The 18,841-nt window shown below is 30.1% G+C and overlaps 5 protein-coding genes across 13 annotated transcripts; 2 read left to right on the forward strand and 3 right to left on the reverse strand.

Moving 5' to 3' along the window:
- Positions 1-4,230: 4,230 nt before the first annotated feature.
- Positions 4,231-7,004, reverse strand: LOC111675888 (aspartate--tRNA ligase, cytoplasmic). Of its 3 annotated transcripts, none has more exons than XM_023436750.2 (6): positions 6,859-7,004; positions 6,236-6,365; positions 5,843-6,165; positions 5,371-5,777; positions 4,692-5,309; positions 4,231-4,634 (listed from the first exon to the last, which is right to left on the reverse strand). In XM_023436750.2, exons 2-6 carry the CDS (start codon positions 6,341-6,343, stop codon positions 4,471-4,473), a joined length of 1,620 nt encoding a protein of 539 aa, XP_023292518.2. In that variant the 5' UTR covers positions 6,344-6,365; positions 6,859-7,004; the 3' UTR covers positions 4,231-4,470. The 3 variants fall into 3 exon arrangements, with proteins under 3 accessions (XP_023292518.2, XP_046810907.1, XP_046810906.1); XM_046954951.1 differs by lacking the exon at positions 6,859-7,004 and adding an exon at positions 6,709-6,729; XM_046954950.1 differs by lacking the exon at positions 6,859-7,004 and adding an exon at positions 6,425-6,558.
- Positions 7,005-7,650: 646 nt separating this feature from the next.
- Positions 7,651-12,423, forward strand: LOC111675903 (protein lifeguard 1). Of its 5 annotated transcripts, none has more exons than XM_023436763.2 (6): positions 7,651-7,793; positions 8,843-8,901; positions 8,957-9,073; positions 10,597-10,901; positions 10,972-11,220; positions 11,277-12,423. In XM_023436763.2, exons 3-6 carry the CDS (start codon positions 9,043-9,045, stop codon positions 11,634-11,636), a joined length of 945 nt encoding a protein of 314 aa, XP_023292531.1. In that variant the 5' UTR covers positions 7,651-7,793; positions 8,843-8,901; positions 8,957-9,042; the 3' UTR covers positions 11,637-12,423. The 5 variants fall into 5 exon arrangements, with proteins under 5 accessions (XP_023292531.1, XP_023292535.1, XP_046810920.1 ...); XM_023436764.2 differs by having other exon boundaries at positions 7,665-7,793; positions 8,843-8,855; XM_023436767.2 differs by lacking the exon at positions 8,957-9,073.
- Positions 12,424-12,558: 135 nt separating this feature from the next.
- On the reverse strand, positions 12,559-15,045 carry LOC111675926 (beta-alanine transporter). 2 transcript variants are annotated; one of them, XM_023436806.2, is made up of 4 exons: positions 14,563-15,045; positions 14,188-14,494; positions 13,849-14,107; positions 12,559-13,781 (listed from the first exon to the last, which is right to left on the reverse strand). In XM_023436806.2, the coding sequence occupies exons 1-4, from the start codon at positions 14,673-14,675 to the stop codon at positions 12,703-12,705; spliced, it is 1,758 nt and encodes a 585-aa protein (XP_023292574.2). In that variant the 5' UTR covers positions 14,676-15,045; the 3' UTR covers positions 12,559-12,702. The 2 variants fall into 2 exon arrangements, with proteins under 2 accessions (XP_023292574.2, XP_046810908.1); XM_046954952.1 differs by having other exon boundaries at positions 14,188-14,477; positions 14,563-14,690.
- Positions 15,046-15,293: 248 nt separating this feature from the next.
- LOC111675877 lies at positions 15,294-16,903 on the forward strand. Its single transcript, XM_023436733.2, has one exon. It carries the CDS (start codon positions 15,408-15,410, stop codon positions 16,713-16,715), a length of 1,308 nt encoding a protein of 435 aa, XP_023292501.2. The 5' UTR covers positions 15,294-15,407; the 3' UTR covers positions 16,716-16,903.
- On the reverse strand, positions 16,890-18,737 carry LOC111675878 (NSFL1 cofactor p47). 2 transcript variants are annotated; one of them, XM_023436734.2, is made up of 6 exons: positions 18,509-18,734; positions 18,280-18,440; positions 17,800-18,216; positions 17,588-17,719; positions 17,289-17,519; positions 16,890-17,225 (listed from the first exon to the last, which is right to left on the reverse strand). In XM_023436734.2, the coding sequence occupies exons 1-6, from the start codon at positions 18,608-18,610 to the stop codon at positions 17,093-17,095; spliced, it is 1,176 nt and encodes a 391-aa protein (XP_023292502.2). In that variant the 5' UTR covers positions 18,611-18,734; the 3' UTR covers positions 16,890-17,092. The 2 variants fall into 2 exon arrangements, with proteins under 2 accessions (XP_023292502.2, XP_046810919.1); XM_046954963.1 differs by lacking the exon at positions 17,588-17,719 and having other exon boundaries at positions 18,509-18,737.
- Positions 18,738-18,841: the final 104 nt, after the last annotated feature.

Below are 18,841 nucleotides of genomic sequence, written 5' to 3' on the forward strand. Positions count from 1 at the left end.
GTGTGAGTGTGTGTGTGGAGAGTGTTTAAATTTTATTTAGTACCTCCCTTTCTCTTTTGTTTGCACATATTTTTTTAGTTTGTGTGTTTGTGTGTTCTTGACAGCATTTGTTTGTCTCTCTTTTTAGTGTTATTAAGAACTTCCTTCCTTTTCCTACATTATTTTTAAAATGGTGTGACTTTTATTTCCGTTGCATAGTTCTCTTATTGTTGTTGCTGTTGTTAGTGTCGAGTATTAAGAACTTGTTCTGTTTTGTGTGTGTGTGTTTTTTTTTTGTTCTTGTATGATAAAAATCAATTGTTTTTGTTGCATATGTATAGTAAATCCATTTAATACACATGTATGTATGTACATACATTTGTACATATTATGTATGTAAAACATCTATATATGTATACGTAGTAAAGTTTTTAATTTTTGTTTTCTACACTGACTGAGGATTTCTTTTCTTTTCTTGTTTTTTTTTCTTTTACATTTCCCTATTGTTTTCATGCAAATAAGCTGAGAAACAATGTGTGTTGAATGTTTTTGTATAGATGTTTCGTGGTCGAATGGTATTTAAAGTGTCTATAAGCTGGCTGCTCATTAACTAATGGATTACATTTTACGAAATTCAACTTATGGGAAATTTATAGACATTTTTTTATGATTTATTAGGTGCATTTAATTAAAAAGATGATTTAAGTTAAATATTATTTAGAATATAAAAACAAACAAGAAAGATTAATATAAAAAGTACCTACAATGTGTTATGAAGGTATAAATAAAAATACCTTCATATTAAATCAGTTTAACATATTTACATAATGTATTGTGATTTAAGTTATTATGACATCGAACAGAGAAGTCTATATATTCACCAGATTGGAAATTAATATCTACATACATATGTATGTATATTGGTCAAAAACAAAAAAATTTTGTGTTAGTTGTTTTTTTCCGTCTGCTACTCTAATAAAGTCTTAGAGTGAGTACTAGCTAATGAATTTACAAAATGAAATCTTAACAACGATGGAGATCATGTGTCAATAAAATAGTGCATTTTCTTCGATTTAAATTTTTAGAGCTTTTTGCAATAAAAAAATATTACTGCAAACTTTTTTAGTTATAGACTATATTTAATTAAGCAGATTCACAAAATTTTAAAAATGTCCAAAGCCAGATCAAAGTTACCATATACAGCATTAGAATTCTACAATCAAATTATGTTTCTAAAATATCATGTCCTAAAAACTGAAAAACTTTCTTTTGGCTATTTTTAAGTGTATTGTTATCGACTTTAAATTAAAGTTAAATCTATTTCATTCTTTACTTAAGTTCTTTACTTATTTTAGTGCAAAAATTTAATCAAAAATGTAGTTTTTGTAATTTTTTAGTTCTTCCATGGTTCAGTTTATGTTATCAATTCTGTTTCAATTTCTTTACTCTAGCCAATAATCGGTTATCGGATATCTTGAAACATTTATGTATGATTTATATAATAGAGGCATATTTGGATTAACAAAGATATTTTTCACCTTTAATAGAGTCAATACGACAAGCCAACGATGGAAATACATTTAAAATAACTTTCACTAATCCTTGTGTTATTTGGTGTGCTGATTCCCATGAAAATAAAATGTAAAATTCTGTAATTTTTCGAATATACTTAAAGTTATAAAAATATATTCCTGAAAAATTTCGGGCGATAAGACAACGTTAACAAGTGGCGCCACGGCTCTGAAGTGGACAAAAATCCGTCAAAAATTGCAAAAGTTAATACAAATTCCCATGATCATTTAAAGCAAATCTTTAGGTGAAGGAATAGGTATTAAATTAAAATTAATTCTCCAAAGTTGTTTTGAAATACTAAGGGCGAGTTTTTCTGATAAAGATAATCTTCATTATTTGGTGAAACCTGTTTTAATATATGTTTCGTGTTTTTCAGTTATCAGTAAAGTTACTTATTATCTTAGTTTATTAAACTAAGATAATAAGGGCGAGTTTTTCATTCTTTGGTTAAACCTGGATGAATATATGTTTCGTGTTTTTCAGTTATCAGTAAAGTTACTTATTATCTTAGTTTAACTGAGTGTAATTGGCCAATTAAACTCAAGTTATAAGTGAGAAAACACAATTAACAAAAACAATAAAACAATGATTTCGGAAGAACAAAAACTTAATATTTTAGGTAAATTGCATTTTTCTGAATTGTTTTGTTTTATTTATTATTGTTTTAAATGTTTATTTAACATTTCTCCAAACATTTTTCATTTTACAAAATTATTGTTTGCAAAGAACAGCTGTTCATTGTTTATGTTTTTGAGTGAAAAGTTGGCAAAACTAACAAAGCTAACTGAGCTTAAATCTAAAACTGAAAAACACAATCATCTGTTAAAGTCCGCCTAAATTTGTTCCGAGTTTAATCTAACAGCAAGTTAAGCCTAGTTTAACTGAGGAGTAAGAAACCCGCCCTAAGTAACTCAAGTTATAAGTGAGAATTAACAGAAACAATAAAACAATTTCGGAAGAACAAAAACTTAATATTTTAAGTTAATTGCAATTTTCTGAATTGTTTTGTTTTATTTATTATTGTTTTAAATGCTTATTTAAAATTTTTTTCAAAATTTTCCATTTTACAAAAAGTATTTTTTGCAACACAACAGCTGTTCATTGTTTATGTTTTTGAGTGAAAAGTTGGCAAAACTAACAAAGCTAACTGAGCTTAAATCTAAAACTGAAAAACACAATCATCTGTTAAAGTCCGCCTAAATTTGTTCCGAGTTTAATCTAACAGCAAGTTAAGTTAATCAGTTAATTTTGTTTGCTAGTTTAAGCGCCCAATGGAGGTGGTTTAAACATGAGCAAGAAATACAAAAGTGTTAACAGCTGATGTATAAAAAATAAACATTAAAATGTTTAATTTATTAAGGGCGGGTTTCTTACTCATCAGTTAAACTAGGCTTAACTTGCTGTTAGATTAATTTCGGAACAAATTTAGGCGGACTTTAACCGATGATTGTGTTTTTCAGTTTTAGATTTAAGCTCAGTTAACTTTGTTAGTATTGCCAAGTTTTCACTCAGTTTGCAAACAATGCTTTTGTAAAATGGAAAATTTTGTAAAAATGATAAATAAACATTTAAAACAATAATTAATAAAAAAACAAATCAGAAAATTGCCATTTACTTAATAAATTATGTTTTTGTTCTTCCGAAATCATTGTTTTATTGTTTTTGTTAATTGTGTTTTCTCACTTATAACTTGAGTTTAATTGGCCAATTACACTCAGTTAAACTAAGATAATAAGTATCCTTACTGATATCTGAAAAACACGAAACATATATTAAACCAGGTTTAAGCAAAGAATGAAGATTATCTTTATCAGAAAAACTCGCCCTAATTAGTATAAATAAGAAGGGAATAAAATAGTAACGAAATTAAACGATATCTATCACATATTAGCATAACCTGCGATTTAAATTTTGAGGAATTCGGAACAACATTTTTTGTTAAACATTTTGGGAAACAGATTTATTCTTTACTGTTACGCATTTGTAGTAAAACTCTTACAGAATATATACATATTTCAAGATTAAACATCTGAAGTTTAAGTAATATTGAATAGTGTTAACCTGTAAACTGTGAAGGACAAACTCAAGTTGTGCAATATTAGGAAATCCTCTTGAACGCATAGTGAAATATTATTTTATTTTCAACAGATTTAAATGAAACTTAGGATAATATATATTGAAGAACCGTATTTCTCATTACACCCAAGAAATTAAAATTAACACTTCCGTTTACCGATATCGTTTTCAAATATTTTGAAGGTTTAAATAATTAAACAAAAAATCATGACTTAAAAACACCATTAGGATAAAATAGTTAACTTCGACTTTTTTGACAAAAAATCGGTTGCTCGAAAATTCATTCATATAATTTACTCATCATTATGTTATGTACTTTATATCATTTTAGCAAGTAATATGAAATAAATTAAAACTACTTTATATATAAAATTTTAGTTTTAGTACAAATATTTTTATTATTACTATGGATCGAAAAATAAAATTAAATAAGATTTTTGTTTTTATCTCCAATTGGAATTTAAAGAGTTTATTAACACTATTCACCCAGATAAATTAGAGAATTTTGTTGTTGAACAACATAAATTAAGTAAATTAAAAGTGCGTTTAAAAAAATCCTTTTTTAAAGTTATTCGTTCGGCAAAGAATAAAACAAAAATAAAATAATTTAAAAATAATAAATGCTGTTTATACTTGTCTAGGTAACATATTCAGTCAAAGACTTTTTGATCCTTGTTTTTATATGATCAGAAATCTTAAAATGAGACAAGTACCAAAACACAGCAAAATTAATTCTTGATATTATTAAAACAAAAAAACTAAATGTCATAAACATAAAAGAAAAAAACGGGAATTTCTACGAAAATGGTGTAGCTTAAAGCTTGTAAGATGAAAATCCACTTTTTAAGGCGTTAGTCTCTTAGGATCACGTGGGAACATGGATGTTTTGCGAATGTTGTCAAGACCCAAGTACAACATGACAACACGTTCCATACCAATACCACCGCCAGCATGAGGAGGACAACCAAAACGGAACGATTCAATATAGGCAGCAATTTTACTGATATCTGTAAAGAAAAGTGTAAGTAAGTAATTGATTCAATGTTCTTTTACTTAGTTCTTACCAATTCCATGATGTTTCGCCCTCTCGGTTAAAAAGTCAGGGTCATGTATACGTTGGGCACCAGATAGAATTTCCTCGCCTCTCATAAACATATCGTAGGAATTAGAATAGATGGGATTGTTGGGATCTGGCATAGTGTAGAATGGACGTATAGCCAAGGGGAATTTGTCCAAAATATAAAAATCGGTATCATATTTAGCTTTTACTAGACGACCCAACAATTTCTCATTGGGTGTTGAGAGATCCTCTTCATCACCAGTTTCAACACCAGCTTCTCTTAGCATAGCCACACCTTCCGAAAATTGTAAAATGAGTGGTGGTTCCAAGAACTTGAAAGGTTCTACTTTGTATTGTTGGCCCACGGCTTCAATTTCACGACTGTAACGATCTCGCAAGCCTTTGAAAATACCAGTAAAGGTATTGCCAATAGTATGAAGTACTTCATGGTAGTGATATTTGAATGACATTTCCAAATCAAGGCCAACAAATTCTGTCAAATGTCTGTGAGTATTAGAGTCTTCAGCACGGAAAACAGCTCCTACTGTGAATACCTTGTCGAAATCGGCAGCAATAGCCATTTGTTTATACAATTGGGGTGATTGGGCCAAATAAGCAGAGTCTAAAAAATAAAATGTTAAAAAATTACTTAACACACAATGACTTTGCATAAGCAAATTTACCTTTGAAATAGCTAACTGTGAAGACATTAGCACCACCCTCACTTGCAGCGGATATAATTTTTGGAGTGTGAATTTCGGTAAAACCTTTCTCAGTTAAAATATCACGGAACAGACGGCAAACACCGGCTTCCAAACGGAAAATTGCCTGATTTGCTGGAGTTCTCAAATCTAAAACACGATTATCTAAACGTGTGTCTTGGTTTACACGAATATTAAGTCCATCGGCGTCGTCGGCATTATCTGGGCGTGAAGCATCCTCAATTTGCAGAGGCAATTGGGGTTTAGCTTGTGAAACCACAAACAACTGCAGAAGTGACAATTCCAAGTTTTGTTCAGTACACGATTCAATTTTTGTGGGTACGCTTACAGCTTTAGCTTCAACATCGATAATGCTTTCTTTGTTCAAACTATAAAGTAAACAAACATTATGTTATAAATTATTATCTTTGATCGTTGCCATCATTTTACTTACTTTCCAGCGAATTTAACAAATTGCTTGGATATGTTTTCTCCTACAGCAAGAATACATTGAACAGTACTGCTTTGTTGGCGTAAAACCAAAAAGCATTGTTTACCCTTGGCTCTGGTGTTATGAATACGGCCACGTACCCATACCGCATCTTTACCTACATGTTGATTCAATTCATGTACTGCCACGAATTTTCTTTCTTCATGCTTATTCTGGGAGTTAATAATACCAGACATGCCATAACGTCCAGCAGAGCAGTCTTCCGATGAATCGCCAGCTTCTGCAGTATTGTCGACTTTGCCAGCTGCAGCTCTATGTTCCGCTTTCTAAAAATTAAATATGTTTTTATTGTCAACAAATATCACTTAAAAATAATCATAAAGTTCTAAAACTTACCTTTGCAGCCTTTAATGCTTCTTTAGCCTGTTTCTTTGCTGCCTTTTTAGAAGTAGTTTCCCCTTCACCTGCAGGGTTTTGCGTAGCCGATTCATTTTCAGTCACCATATTGATAAGATGTTTCTTTTATCTATGAAAAAAAATAATGAAGTTAAAAAAAATCGTATGGAATCTACCACAAAAATTAACCTCGACATCCGTCTTATAGCTAAATATTGCACTATTAAAAGCAACAATAATAAAGAGAATAATACTGTTGATAAGACTAGAACGATAAGCCGCCTTTTAAGAGATATAAACTTAAAATTCTCTTATGTTACTTGCATGTCTTAGAAAAACTATTGCATCATATTAAAGAAGCAAATATTGTATTAACAAAAAATGTAAAAATGTTGATAAACAAGATTAATGTCCTACTGAATACAAAGAAATTAATTTTTAACAAATTTATTATTTTTTTCTATTTCAAATACCATTTTTACTATCTACCGACAGAGCACGCAACACACCACATGCTTTATTTCCGCAACTGTTTTTACTGATAACATTTAAATGAAAAAAACTAAATTTCATATTTATACACTATGGTATTTATGTACAATAACACTTTTTCATTAATTTACCTTTTATTTATTAAAACTTTATTAAAAAATCTTAAAAATGAAACACTTTAAAAACAGATGAATAATGTTATCTGCTGCTGCTGCTGAAGAAAAGAGAGCAGGTAACTACAATTTGACGTGTCATAATAGTTGCCAGATAGCTGTGTAAACCATAAGTATTTAGAAAATCGCTCAAATAGAATCATATATTTTTCACACGGAATTGTGTAATTTAAAAAAATTGTTTAAATAAAAATATCCCATTCAGTTGATATTTTTAATATTTCCCTCTAAAATCTGAAAGACATTTTTATTCTGAATAAGAATGGTCCAAATCCAGAATTAAAATTAAAAAAATTGATAAAATATTAAAATTCTTTAAAATTTCTATATAAGATTTCTCGAATTTATTCTTATTAATTAATGACTAGAATTTGAATTTAATGTAAACTGTGTATCATTATACATATACATTTGTTATTTTTGTTCAAAAAATGAATATTATTATTTTATTATTAAAATTAAGACAGACTCCGGCAACACTAAATTTAATACAAATATTAAGGTACACTTAACAAGGTGGTAGCACTTTAGCAGCTGTTTTTTGTATATTTGTATTTTATTTTGTTTTTGTGCTATACAACTGTCAAGCGAAAATTCAAAAACAAGTAAACATTGACAAACTTTGACAGAACTATACATCTTGACAAAAAGTAAGTGCGTATTGTTTTTGTAAAATTGTATATTCTTGTAGAACTGCTACCACTGTACTGCACTCTATTACAATTTTAATACATTTATTATTTTCAAAGTAATTTTGTGTGTTTGTTTTTCTTTTTTAGTCCAGAATCATCTACCAAAACAAACTTAACAGTGTTTGCACATAAAAGCTACTAAACTACAAGTAAAAAATCTAATTTATTGTGTTTAATATTTGTTTAATTCATCTGGAAAAGGTAAATAAAAAACGTAAACATTAAAAAGAAAAAAAACGAAAAATTTTCCCTTGTGAAACTATAATGAAAAATACTAAAATAGACGCAATTGTGATGTAAATGATTTCCTATTTTTCTACAAGTTACTACTGGCTCCAAAGTGTGACTCATACTCTACAATTTCTCGGTTATTTTCGCAATTTCTGTTAAGTGAGCCCAACAAATTGCAACTAAAAAAGTGCGAAGGTGTTATAGTTTTTTCCTTACATTCAATATTCATAAAACATGACGCCACCAATTACCTGAGAAATGATTGGCCACTTTTTTAAAGCGACGCCATACATTCCGTGTATTCAGTAACAGGATATGAAAAAATTATTGGTGTTTATTTGATTGCCTTGAAAGTGGTTGGGGGCCTACAAATTTCCTTAAGAAGTTTGTTAAACTCATAATTATGAACTACTTAAGGGGAATTAATATTTAAAAATATTTTAATCGATTTTTCCTTACTCTAAATGATTTGGAATAAAAATATCAACCTACAACAAAAAACAATATGTATGAAAATGGACATTTTATGTTTTTATCTTATCATAAGTAAATGAAATACTTTGAAATTGGCTATATTCAATCAATTTCAATAATCTTTGTAGTTTGAAATATTGATGACATATCGTCATACATTTTTATGTCAAATAGGTACAATGAGTTTTACTCATTTTAAACGAAGATTTTTAATAATATTTTGAATGGCCTAATAAAATAAAATCTTTATTAAAAAAACAAATTATTTAATTAAAAACTTTAAAATATAACTTTGATTTTTAAATTACCCAACAATATTCATTTATTATTAATAGTACCTTTACCGTGTGAATGTACCATGAAACACTCTTATGTTGTCTTGAAATGTTTGTATCTAGGTGTCTTATCTATAAACAATTGACCGTACAAAACCAAGAAAAATAACACCGTTTTGGATGAAATAAGTCATATTAGATAGTTTATTTTATTATAGAATCTAAAGACTACAATAAGATAATCTAAATATGTTCTGTATCTCTTTTTAGGTACATATTATAGGTATTTAATACATAGTTCAAATACAACAGCAACATTATAATGGCTGGTAAGTAAGAGTGAATGGAATTTTTTATTAAACTTGGCTTTTTTCTAATTTTCAGTTTTCAATTAAATAAACTTATACTTCAAAATTCAAAATCAATCTATTTACAACCCACTGAGTATTTAAAAGGAAAAGTTTGAAGAAATGTCTTGGCAAGGTGGCCCTTATTATCAAGGTTTATTTTTAATTTGGTTATACCTAAATTGTTTGTTAAATTTCTTTAACACACAAACTAACAAAATTGCTAGTGTATTTAACTAATTTGCATGCTTTAAATTTAATAAGTTTTTTCTTACATATGTATAGTATGTTTTATACAATTTTAAGATTTGGCACTTGATACATACACATGTACAAACATTCATAAAATTTGGTGATAATTATTGCAAACAAATCTTCAATTAGACTAACGTCATCCACGTATTACCTAGCATTTATATGTAGAACTAATACTAATATGTATGATTTAATTTTTGTTCTATTTTAACTTTAATGCTAGAAAGCTTTAATTAATTTATTAATTAAGAACTTTTTAATAATTCATAAGAGATTTAATTTTGCCCTTGTCTGGTTGAAATGCTAGACATAATTAAACATATTTTATGAACTCTATATACTTGTATACATATTTTTAAAATTTCTTAAATATTATATTGCCATTTAAAACCGCAATAAAAATATGTCGTTCTGACATTATCAAAGTTCAATTCCATTTATGTTTTTAGTCATTTTTCTGATTAATTTTGACTATTTCCGCCTTAAACCTGTGAATCTGTTGAACCAATTATAATTGTATGTTTGTTTGTATATGCCAAAGTTTGCACAACTTTTACTCACCATATATTTATTATTATTTACGGTATTCCCTCATTTTATTTGCAAAATATATATTACAATCCCAACCACTTCATAAACGGAGAGAGTGGAATGAAAAGCCTTAAACATAACAAAGGCAATTAAATTTTAATATAAAAATAGTTATAAATACCTCTTAAAGTACATTCATACAAACAAATGTAGTTTTTGTTTATTTAAAAGCAGGTGGCACATTGCTATGTATGTATATATTTTCAAAAAAACAATATTTATAAACAATTACTAATAGACGATGTATACGTGGATATTAGAAAAACATATTTCCAGTTAATGTATGTATGTATTTACGTTTGTATGAGAGTGTTTTATTTAAATAATTTTTCTTGCAATACAATACTTATCTTTATATACATTTAACACACTCACATATGCTATATCGGTCTTATCTGTTTGATAACATGGAATGGTATTTTTTCATTTTTTTAAACATTAACTGGAAGTTTTTACGCCTTTTGTATACGGTAAAACAGTTATCTTTGTCCAACTATTAGTATTTCCTCAAAACAAGCATATACATATTTTTATTATAACACTTAAGAAGTAAACTCCTTTAAAATTCAAACACAAAAATGTATCAATCTGTGAATTCAAATCAAGGAAAGTAGTTGTTTAAAGCTAGAGAGGATTGCATTAAAATTTATTTCTTGTAAAGCAACTTTAACTCAGTCTTGTTATAATGCATGTAGAAAATGTTTGTTTTAAAAAATTTCTATGAAGAAAATTAGAAGACATAAACTAATTAAATTCAACTTCATCTCAGAACTAATTTAATGAATGCATTGTAAATAATCAAAAATTTTAATAATTTCTTAATTATTGTAGATCCCAATCAACAATATTATGGCAGCGGCTATCCACCACCACAAGGAGCTTATCCACCACCAGGTGGTTATCCACCACCAGGAGGATATCCACCTCCAGCTGGAGGTTATCCTCCACCCGGAGGATATGGTGCTCCAGGCGGCTATCCTCCAGGAGGTTTTGTCCCACAACCTGGCTTCATACAACCACCTCCAGTAAATGACTCTTATGGAGGCTACGAAGATCCAGAAGCTCCCAAAAACTTTTCATTCGATGACCAGAGTATTCGCAAAGGATTTATACGTAAAGTTTATATGATATTAATGGTAAATATATCTTTATTATATTTATGTGTAAAAACTCAAAATTATATTAAATTTTACATGCTTTGTTTAGGGTCAATTGCTGGTGACATTTGGTTTCGTGGCCTTGTTTGCATTCCATGATGGTACTAAAGAATTTGTTAGAAAGAACTCATATTTGTTTTGGATTGCTTTGGCTGTTCTTTTGGTTACTATGATTTCAATGGCATGTTGTGAGGGAGTGCGACGTAAGACACCAATGAACTTTATATTCCTGGGTCTATTTACATTGGCAGAGTCTTTCTTGCTGGGCGTATCAGCCAGTCGTTATGCACCTAATGAGGTAAATGCTAAATTAAAATCGTCTTTCACTGAAATTCTAACGAAATGTATTTTTAGGTCCTTATGGCGGTTGGTATTACTGCGGCAGTTTGTTTGGCTTTAACACTATTCGCTATGCAAACGAAATATGATTTCACTATGTGTGGTGGGGTCCTTTTAGTTTGTATGGTCGTGTTTGTTATCTTTGGCATTATAGCAATTTTCTTCCCGTTCAAAATAATGACACTGGTTTATTCATCGATTGGAGCCTTGCTGTTCTCCGTTTATTTGGTATACGACACTCAATTAATGATGGGAGGTGACCACAAGTACTCCATTAGCCCCGAGGAATACATTTTTGCCGCATTAAATCTGTACTTGGATATTGTTAATATATTCATGTACATTTTGGCCATTATAGGGGCATCGAGAGACTAAACACGATCGATTGCATAACCAATTTTGCAGAGAGTGTGAGAGAAAAAAAATAAAACAATCTCTATAAACATAAAACAATAATTGTTGTTTATTAAATACAACAACAACTTTATAAAATCATTATTAAAATATTCTAAGCAATTAAAGAATTTATTAAAAAACACTGAAAGAGAAATTTAATCAAGCTATTATGTTGTTGTTTCTTACCTAAATTCCCTTTAACATTATAACTAAACATTTTAAAATATGAATTATATAAATTTTTATTTTACTTAATGCAAACTTATCTACATTTATATAAATGCATACATACCTACATATTTATGCTTAATGTTAAATTTTAATTTATTTTTAACATAAAAAATTTCTAAACTTATAAATGTTTAAGAAGAAAAAAATCAAAGTATAAAAAAGAACCTTGTTAGTCATTAACTAATTTCCTATCTTGTTGAAAAATAATGAATTATTCATATAGATTAAACTATCGTTGTGTAGTATTGTTATTTATTATACATTTTTTTGTTTTGTTCTGTTTTTTATGAATTATAGTATTTTTTGTTAACCTTATACCAAAAAGAAAATCCATAATAGATTTATTTAATTTATTACTTAAAATTTATTGTAATTATTATTTTTTTTTTAATTTTTGCTCATTTTTAATATATTTACTTTACATCTGAAACTATTTGAAAACTAATAAGATATAAATATAAAATTACATTTCGTGAAAATTATGTATATTTGGAATATTAAAAATGTAATAAAATTAAATAAGTTAGAAATTCCAATTCAGTTTGTGTATTATTTTTACAATATTTATGTTAAAAACTTCACATACTCTTTTAAATTGTATACATACATTGGAATTGTTTACAACAATTAAAATTTTTGAAATTAGTTCCATATTTTACAAGAAAACCATTTAAAAAACCCTATTCATACAGGCAATTGCATTATGAATTTGATTTTATATTGTGGAATAAATTAATAGCAGTAATAATAAAACTTACAGTTATGTTTATGATTTTTCCTAAATTTATACTATTTTACATTCTTATATCTGTTGTTAAACACCCCGATTCTTTATTTCTGTTTTACATATACTACACACTATATACTGTCGTTTACATGTATCTGATCTTGTATTTCGGAAATTTCGAGTATTACTTTTGGGATTATTATCACAACAATTGGAAAGAAAGCTCAAAGGTACTGCCTCCCCTTCTGCTATTGTTTGAGGCAAATTTTTGCCTTTTGTTTCGGGCAAAAATAAACTAGCTACACCTCCAACAATAAGCAGAGAACCCATAACGATTAAAGGTAAAACTAGCATTTGTTGCCCCATATGATTTATAATTGGAATGACTATGGGACCGATCATAGCTACAACTGAACTGAAACTCATGCCCAAACCTCTCACGACAGTGGGATAGATTTCCGATGCCAGTAGCGGTAAAACAACAAAAGCAGATGAAATACCCATTTTTCCAATGCAATATAAAATTAACATCATGTCGGCATTTTCACTATAAAGAAATGTGGTAACACAAGCTACGCCACCAGATAACATTGAAATGCACAATATGAAACGACGTCCAAAATAACTTAATCCCGGCCATAGTAAAATATATGTGGGCAACTCGACAACCCCCGCCAAAAAGAAATTCCATATTTCATCGCCACCCAAAGCAGGAGCATAATAGCTTAGACCAACGTATACACTTGTATTGGCAAACCATATCAATGTAATTATCAATGTTTTGCGACACATATTTTTGGTCCTGAAAAGATCTAAAATACCAGCAGAGGTTGAACTATTGCTGGGTTGGTGTGTTGACTGAAATTTTTGCTCAATAATATTGACAAAATCTGGAACAACTGTTAAACCATTTACTCTCGCCATTGTCTTTAAGACTTTTGCAGCTTTACGTGGTTGTCCGACAGCCATTAACCACCTGGGCGATTCGGGTAAAACAAAAAAACAAGAAAACAGCAACAATAATGGCAAAGAAACTGCCAATGTTAAATATCGCCAATCACGAACTATATATACAATACCAGCTAACAATACCAAACCGCAGGAATATGCAATATTGGAGACTATAGTGCAGAACACACGTTTATCAGGACCTACCATTTCAATGGCTGAAAATTAAAATTTTAATACACGTAATAATTACGGATATATTTAATTGTAAAAAATTTCACTCACCCAATACATAAGGACTGGCTAATATGGCCGGTACGGTAAGGCCCACAATGAATCGTAAACCCAGCCAAGAGTTAAAACTCCAAGCCAATGCACTAGCTGCACATGCAGCTATTTCTAGCATTAGATATGCGTAAAAACTAGGTCTTCTTCCCCACATATCCTGAAGATATCCAAAAATATAGTTTCCTACAAGACCACCTACACCAAATACCACCAATGCAAGTGTAACTAAATAGCTCTGATCACATACCAAGTTCCACTGTAAAGATTTCCAAAGGACATTCAAGGTTATTCAATAAAAATATCGAATGGGTTAAAATATATTCGGGAACGCCTTACCTCAGTGACAACAGTTGTTGGATACTGTGAACGATCATAATGCCAACCATGCTGGCAAGGTATTAATTTTGAACCAGAAGGACTGCCTATATGCCACACCTTATCACGTTGTAAATCTACTGGAGTACGATATTCCATGTAACGTACGATATCCGAATAATTTCGCACATACATTTCGCATTGAGAATATTCAGTTACTGTCAGTGGTATGCTAAGATTCATTACTAATTCGGTATAATCCTGTACCCATGGTTCCAATTCGGGTATGCGACACCAGTGTTTAGGCGTGGCTGCAATAAATAATTGACTAAACAATTGCATTTACAAATTTTTTCAAATAAAATTTTTTAACTGAATTGTTCGTCGATTACCAACCTATAGGCATGGAAGGCGCATGGAAGGGCAGCAGGCAATAAAACGGCACAAATAATAATTTTTTGATATAATCCAAAGGATCCTACCTCCTTAAGTACTTCATCGAAATCCATTTCTTTTATTATTCAATATTTTATAAAGAAAAATAATCCGATTATAAATTTAAACACTGTGTGTGTTTTTTTGTAGAGCAACAGTCCAACTGAACTTAATTCCATTTGTCCATTTGAAGAGTGTATGCAAATCGTAAAATCTTATTAATTGAAAACAAAGGAAATTTGTCTAAGTTTGATATTTTTGTGAAAATATTTACGTTTTTTATTTGTGTGTGACTGTGATTGTGCACAAAGATTTCAATTGGACATAATTATATTATGGGGCTACAAGTGTTTAATTAATTGCCTACCACTGGGCTTTGAAGGTCTTTACAGCATAACACACTGGGGCACTTTTTATCTAAACACCATTTCCATAGTAGTATGAAATTTTGTAAACTAATAATTTTTTTATTGTAATTAATAATTATTTACAATTTCAAAATGTTTGTTCTATGTTGTTTTTAAAATCTATTTGCAAAATTTTTATGAAATTAGATTAAAATTAAATACTTCAAATTAAATATTCATAACGGTTTTCTTTCTTCGATATGGTGGCATCCTTTTTCATGTTACCGGTTTATTAAGTGTAAAATTATACAACTGTGTTTAGCAACAAAATAAAACAACAAAAGTAATATTAGAAAAAATAGTGCAGCTGATCAAGTCTAAATAAACATTTCAATTAAGTAAATTGAAATTTAATTAAAATAAAAATTAATAAAGAAAATTTCATTCTGAGACATCATTATGCGTAAATATCAACAGCTGCTGTTATTGCTAATATCGGTCATAAGTGTTGGAGTTCTTTTCATGTACAAAACGGAGAATAATCGATTGAAAGATGTCTTGCATGTTATTAATTTCTTTGGACGCAACGATGCAGCTATTTTAAAGAGAATCGAAAATAATGCAACTATGAATTATTTAATTGATTACCTACATCCTTTGGCGGTATGGCAATCAATTGGCGATAATTTTCATGGTTATTCGGCACATTGGAAACGCAATGAGTTAGTGGCTGGTGGAGAGGCAGTGGTGCTGGTAGTTGGTCGTAAAGGAGTCGTTTTGAATTTTAAATGTTCTCTCAGCTTTAAAGGTAGCTCTTCAAATATACAAGGCAAATTTCGTTTCCAGAGACTTGATAAAGATGGAGATGACGACAATTCCGATTTTACTCGTTATAATTTCTATTGTCGAGTTACACGCGACTTTGGTCTGCCCGAAACAGTTACGTTCAATGACCTCACTAGTAGCAGTAAAAATGGACATTCATTAAGGCTTCGTCATGTTAAAGTTATTGATGAGCTATCAAAGAAATTAGCCACACATCCCTTAACTGTTTGTGTAGATCTGGTAAGTCCAGAATTCCAAAATATGACTGTGATAGACAAACAAGGTCCGGAATTATTGGAATTTTTCATACATCATTTTGCTTTGGGTATAGAGGATTTCATAATATACAATGGAGATAGTTTACCCCAAAATTTACTACCCTTGTTAAACCGTTTTAATATACGTATTCATTTGTTGCCATTTAATTTTCCATACACAATGCAAAATGCCAGTGAAAGAATACGTGGTCTTATTGAATCAGATTGCTTGCTAAGATCAACAAACAGAGCTCGTCACTGTCTGTTACTGGCTCCCAATGAATTCTTCTATCCCAACACAAAACTTGACCATCAGAAATCTATCGTCCGCGCCCTAAATCACTACTCAAACGAGGTATCCCGCTTTGACTTGCCAGTATTTGCTGTTTGTAAATCCGAAAAATACAAATATTTATTCGAAAACAATTTATACGACCCCGAACTTCGTCCTTTGCATACAATTTCGATATACAGACCACAAGATACAGGAATAGCTCTAAGTGCCGAGGATTTATCGAATACTCCCAGGCGAATTGCATTGCCTTTGTCACAAGTATTCACGCATCGTTATGTCAATTGTTTACACGTAGGTAAAGACGGGCTACACGATTGGCGCAATTCTTTGAGAGAGGATTTCATGCAACACATACAAAGACTCAATCAAGAGATTAAGATTTTAATATAACTTGTTATATAGAATTTAGACTATTAGAATTTTACTCTTTTTACATTTCCAGTCTTCCTTGAATCGTTTTTTTTTACATCTTAGGTTTAAAATTTTTAAAAATTAAAAAAGCACATTTTGCTTCCGCACTTCATAATAATTATCTGTATTAAATAAAACCATTTTGTATTTCAATTACTTTATACGAATTTTTAATGTTATTATTATTCATAGAAATCCAACAAATAAGAAAATAAGAATTTATGTATAGAGGATAAAACTAACCATTGAATTAATGTAAAAAATGTTGAAATGGAATTCGTTTTGATGCTTTTGAAATCTTCTTGATTCTTGTGTATAACAACTGACTAATTAATTATCTTTCACAAACTAAATTCTTATTTTAGCCTTTGCATTAGAGCGGCGTTTTTAAGACCAGCTGATTCTATGGTAGCACTTACATCAGTTAGTTCTCGTGTAGGAAATGATGAAACCAATATGAAATTACGATTAGCATATTGAGGACGTGCACTAAAAATAACAGTTAATATTAAAAATAGTAAAAATCCTAAAAAAATTAAAATTTGTATTTACGTTTGTATATATTCCTGTATATCGCCTACGGTGTGGGACAGATTAAATTGTGATGCTAGACGTGTGCCATCAGCTAAACGAATTTGTAGTGTAGTAGTTGGAGCAGAGGTATCAACTTTAAGTTTTTTCTTTGCTGCTTCGTCACATGCTTTTGTGTCAGTAGGTGCATCCGCTGATGCTGATGCCGCCGATGGTAAGTCGGTAGTATTTTCAGTAATATTGGGAGTTGGGCTAGAAAAAAATATATGCATTATTAACTGATAACCAACTATTTATATATTTTAATCATCAATAAGTACCTTCCTAATGCATGTCCAGAACCTTTGAAAGTCTTTACGGTTGTGGGCTTCTTTTTGTAATCTTCATGTCGATGATCTTCTACATCAACATTGACCAACCAGCCCATTTCCAAAAGTTCATTGGGAATTTCGCTATTAATACATAAACAAAATTTAGACGAAGCGCAAAAACAATTTAATTTTCTATGTCTCAACTTATATTTTAAACTTACCCTCTCATAACAGTTTCTAAAAATTCTTTATTTTGAGGATCATCATACAATCGTAGTTCTCCATCATCTATAGAAAATCCTTGGCTCCATAATTTTAACACTACTACTGGTTTAGTTTTTTCACCTTCTTTAGAGGAGGGCGTAACAACAGAATGGTCGGAATCGGTCATACCCAGACGAATTCCTTGTCCCCAGCTAGCACCGGAAGAAGTGCTTGGAGCTGGTGCACTATCAACACCGGCACTGTTTTCTTGCGCCATGCGAAACATATCAGTTAATTGCTCACGAAAGTTTTTACGTTTTGGTGGACCTAAAACTTGTTGACCAGAGCGATCTGAGCCACCGGCATAAAATGCTTGACCTTCCTCATCATCATTGCTGCTGTTACGTTTTGACATATCACCCAATGTAGCGAATCTAAAAAATATATATTAATTTACCACTAAAAACTCAAATTTAATCAATATTTCAAATATATACCTTGGTTTGGCACCAGAAGTTCCTTTACCAAAATTTCCACCTTCTGATGATGATGTTTTCGTCTCGCTCAAGTCTGTAGCAGTCTGTTCCTCTGGTACGCCGCCAGCGGCTTCTGACATACCCTCATCTGCTTGATTACCCAAAAAATTCGACAAAGCATCCTTTAAAAACAATATTTTTTTATCAAAAGTCTTTGTTATAAGTTCCGAAATTTTCATGACATTATTACCTCTAATGACCAATTGCTGCTAGACAAATAAAATCTAGCAACATTTTCTTCTCCACCACTTATATCAATAAATTGGGCAATTAATTCATCATGATCTGCCATGCTGTCGTTTTATTTACTTCTTTTAAACAAAATACTGAGGTTTATTTGTTTATAGAAAATAATTTCGCAAAATGTTCTTCAATATTTTTGCACAATGATTTTACAAAAAACAAATAATCGTCTAGTAGTAACAAAAACTTAAGTAATCGATAATCGTTAAAACAGTCAATAGACAGGGTTGCATTTAATCGAATAGTGATGCCATACTATTTACAAATCGCAACTTTGCTT

This window comes from Lucilia cuprina, chromosome 6 (assembly GCF_022045245.1).
Source record: "Lucilia cuprina isolate Lc7/37 chromosome 6, ASM2204524v1, whole genome shotgun sequence".
In the NCBI taxonomy this organism is placed as follows: domain Eukaryota; kingdom Metazoa; phylum Arthropoda; class Insecta; order Diptera; family Calliphoridae; genus Lucilia; species Lucilia cuprina.

Excerpts from the sequence above, each read along its gene's own strand:
- LOC111675903 (XM_023436763.2), top strand. The coding sequence starts at position 9,043 with ATGTCTTGGCAAGGTGGCCCTTATTATCAAG. Across the intron at positions 9,074-10,596 it reads AGGTGGCCCTTATTATCAAG|ATCCCAATCAACAATATTAT; the intron begins GTTTATTTTTAA and ends TAATTATTGTAG. Across the intron at positions 10,902-10,971 it reads AAGTTTATATGATATTAATG|GGTCAATTGCTGGTGACATT; the intron begins GTAAATATATCT and ends TGCTTTGTTTAG.
- LOC111675926 (XM_023436806.2), bottom strand. The coding sequence starts at position 14,675 with ATGGATTTCGATGAAGTACTTAAGGAGGTAGGATCCTTTGGATTATAT. Across the intron at positions 14,108-14,187 it reads CAACAACTGTTGTCACTGAG|TGGAACTTGGTATGTGATCA; the intron begins GTAAGGCGTTCC and ends AAATCTTTACAG. Across the intron at positions 13,782-13,848 it reads AGCCAGTCCTTATGTATTGG|CCATTGAAATGGTAGGTCCT; the intron begins GTGAGTGAAATT and ends TTTAATTTTCAG.
- LOC111675878 (XM_023436734.2), bottom strand. The coding sequence starts at position 18,610 with ATGGCAGATCATGATGAATTAATTGCCCAATTTATTGATATAAGTGGT. Across the intron at positions 18,441-18,508 it reads GCAGCAATTGGTCATTAGAG|GATGCTTTGTCGAATTTTTT; the intron begins GTAATAATGTCA and ends TTGTTTTTAAAG. Across the intron at positions 17,720-17,799 it reads TTAGAAACTGTTATGAGAGG|CGAAATTCCCAATGAACTTT; the intron begins GTAAGTTTAAAA and ends ATGTATTAATAG.
- LOC111675888 (XM_023436750.2), bottom strand. The coding sequence starts at position 6,343 with ATGGTGACTGAAAATGAATCGGCTACGCAAAACCCTGCAGGTGAAGGG. Across the intron at positions 6,166-6,235 it reads AAGCATTAAAGGCTGCAAAG|AAAGCGGAACATAGAGCTGC; the intron begins GTAAGTTTTAGA and ends TTTAATTTTTAG. Across the intron at positions 5,778-5,842 it reads TTTGTTAAATTCGCTGGAAA|TTTGAACAAAGAAAGCATTA; the intron begins GTAAGTAAAATG and ends TTTACTTTATAG.
- LOC111675877 (XM_023436733.2), top strand. The coding sequence starts at position 15,408 with ATGCGTAAATATCAACAGCTGCTGTTATTGCTAATATCGGTCATAAGT.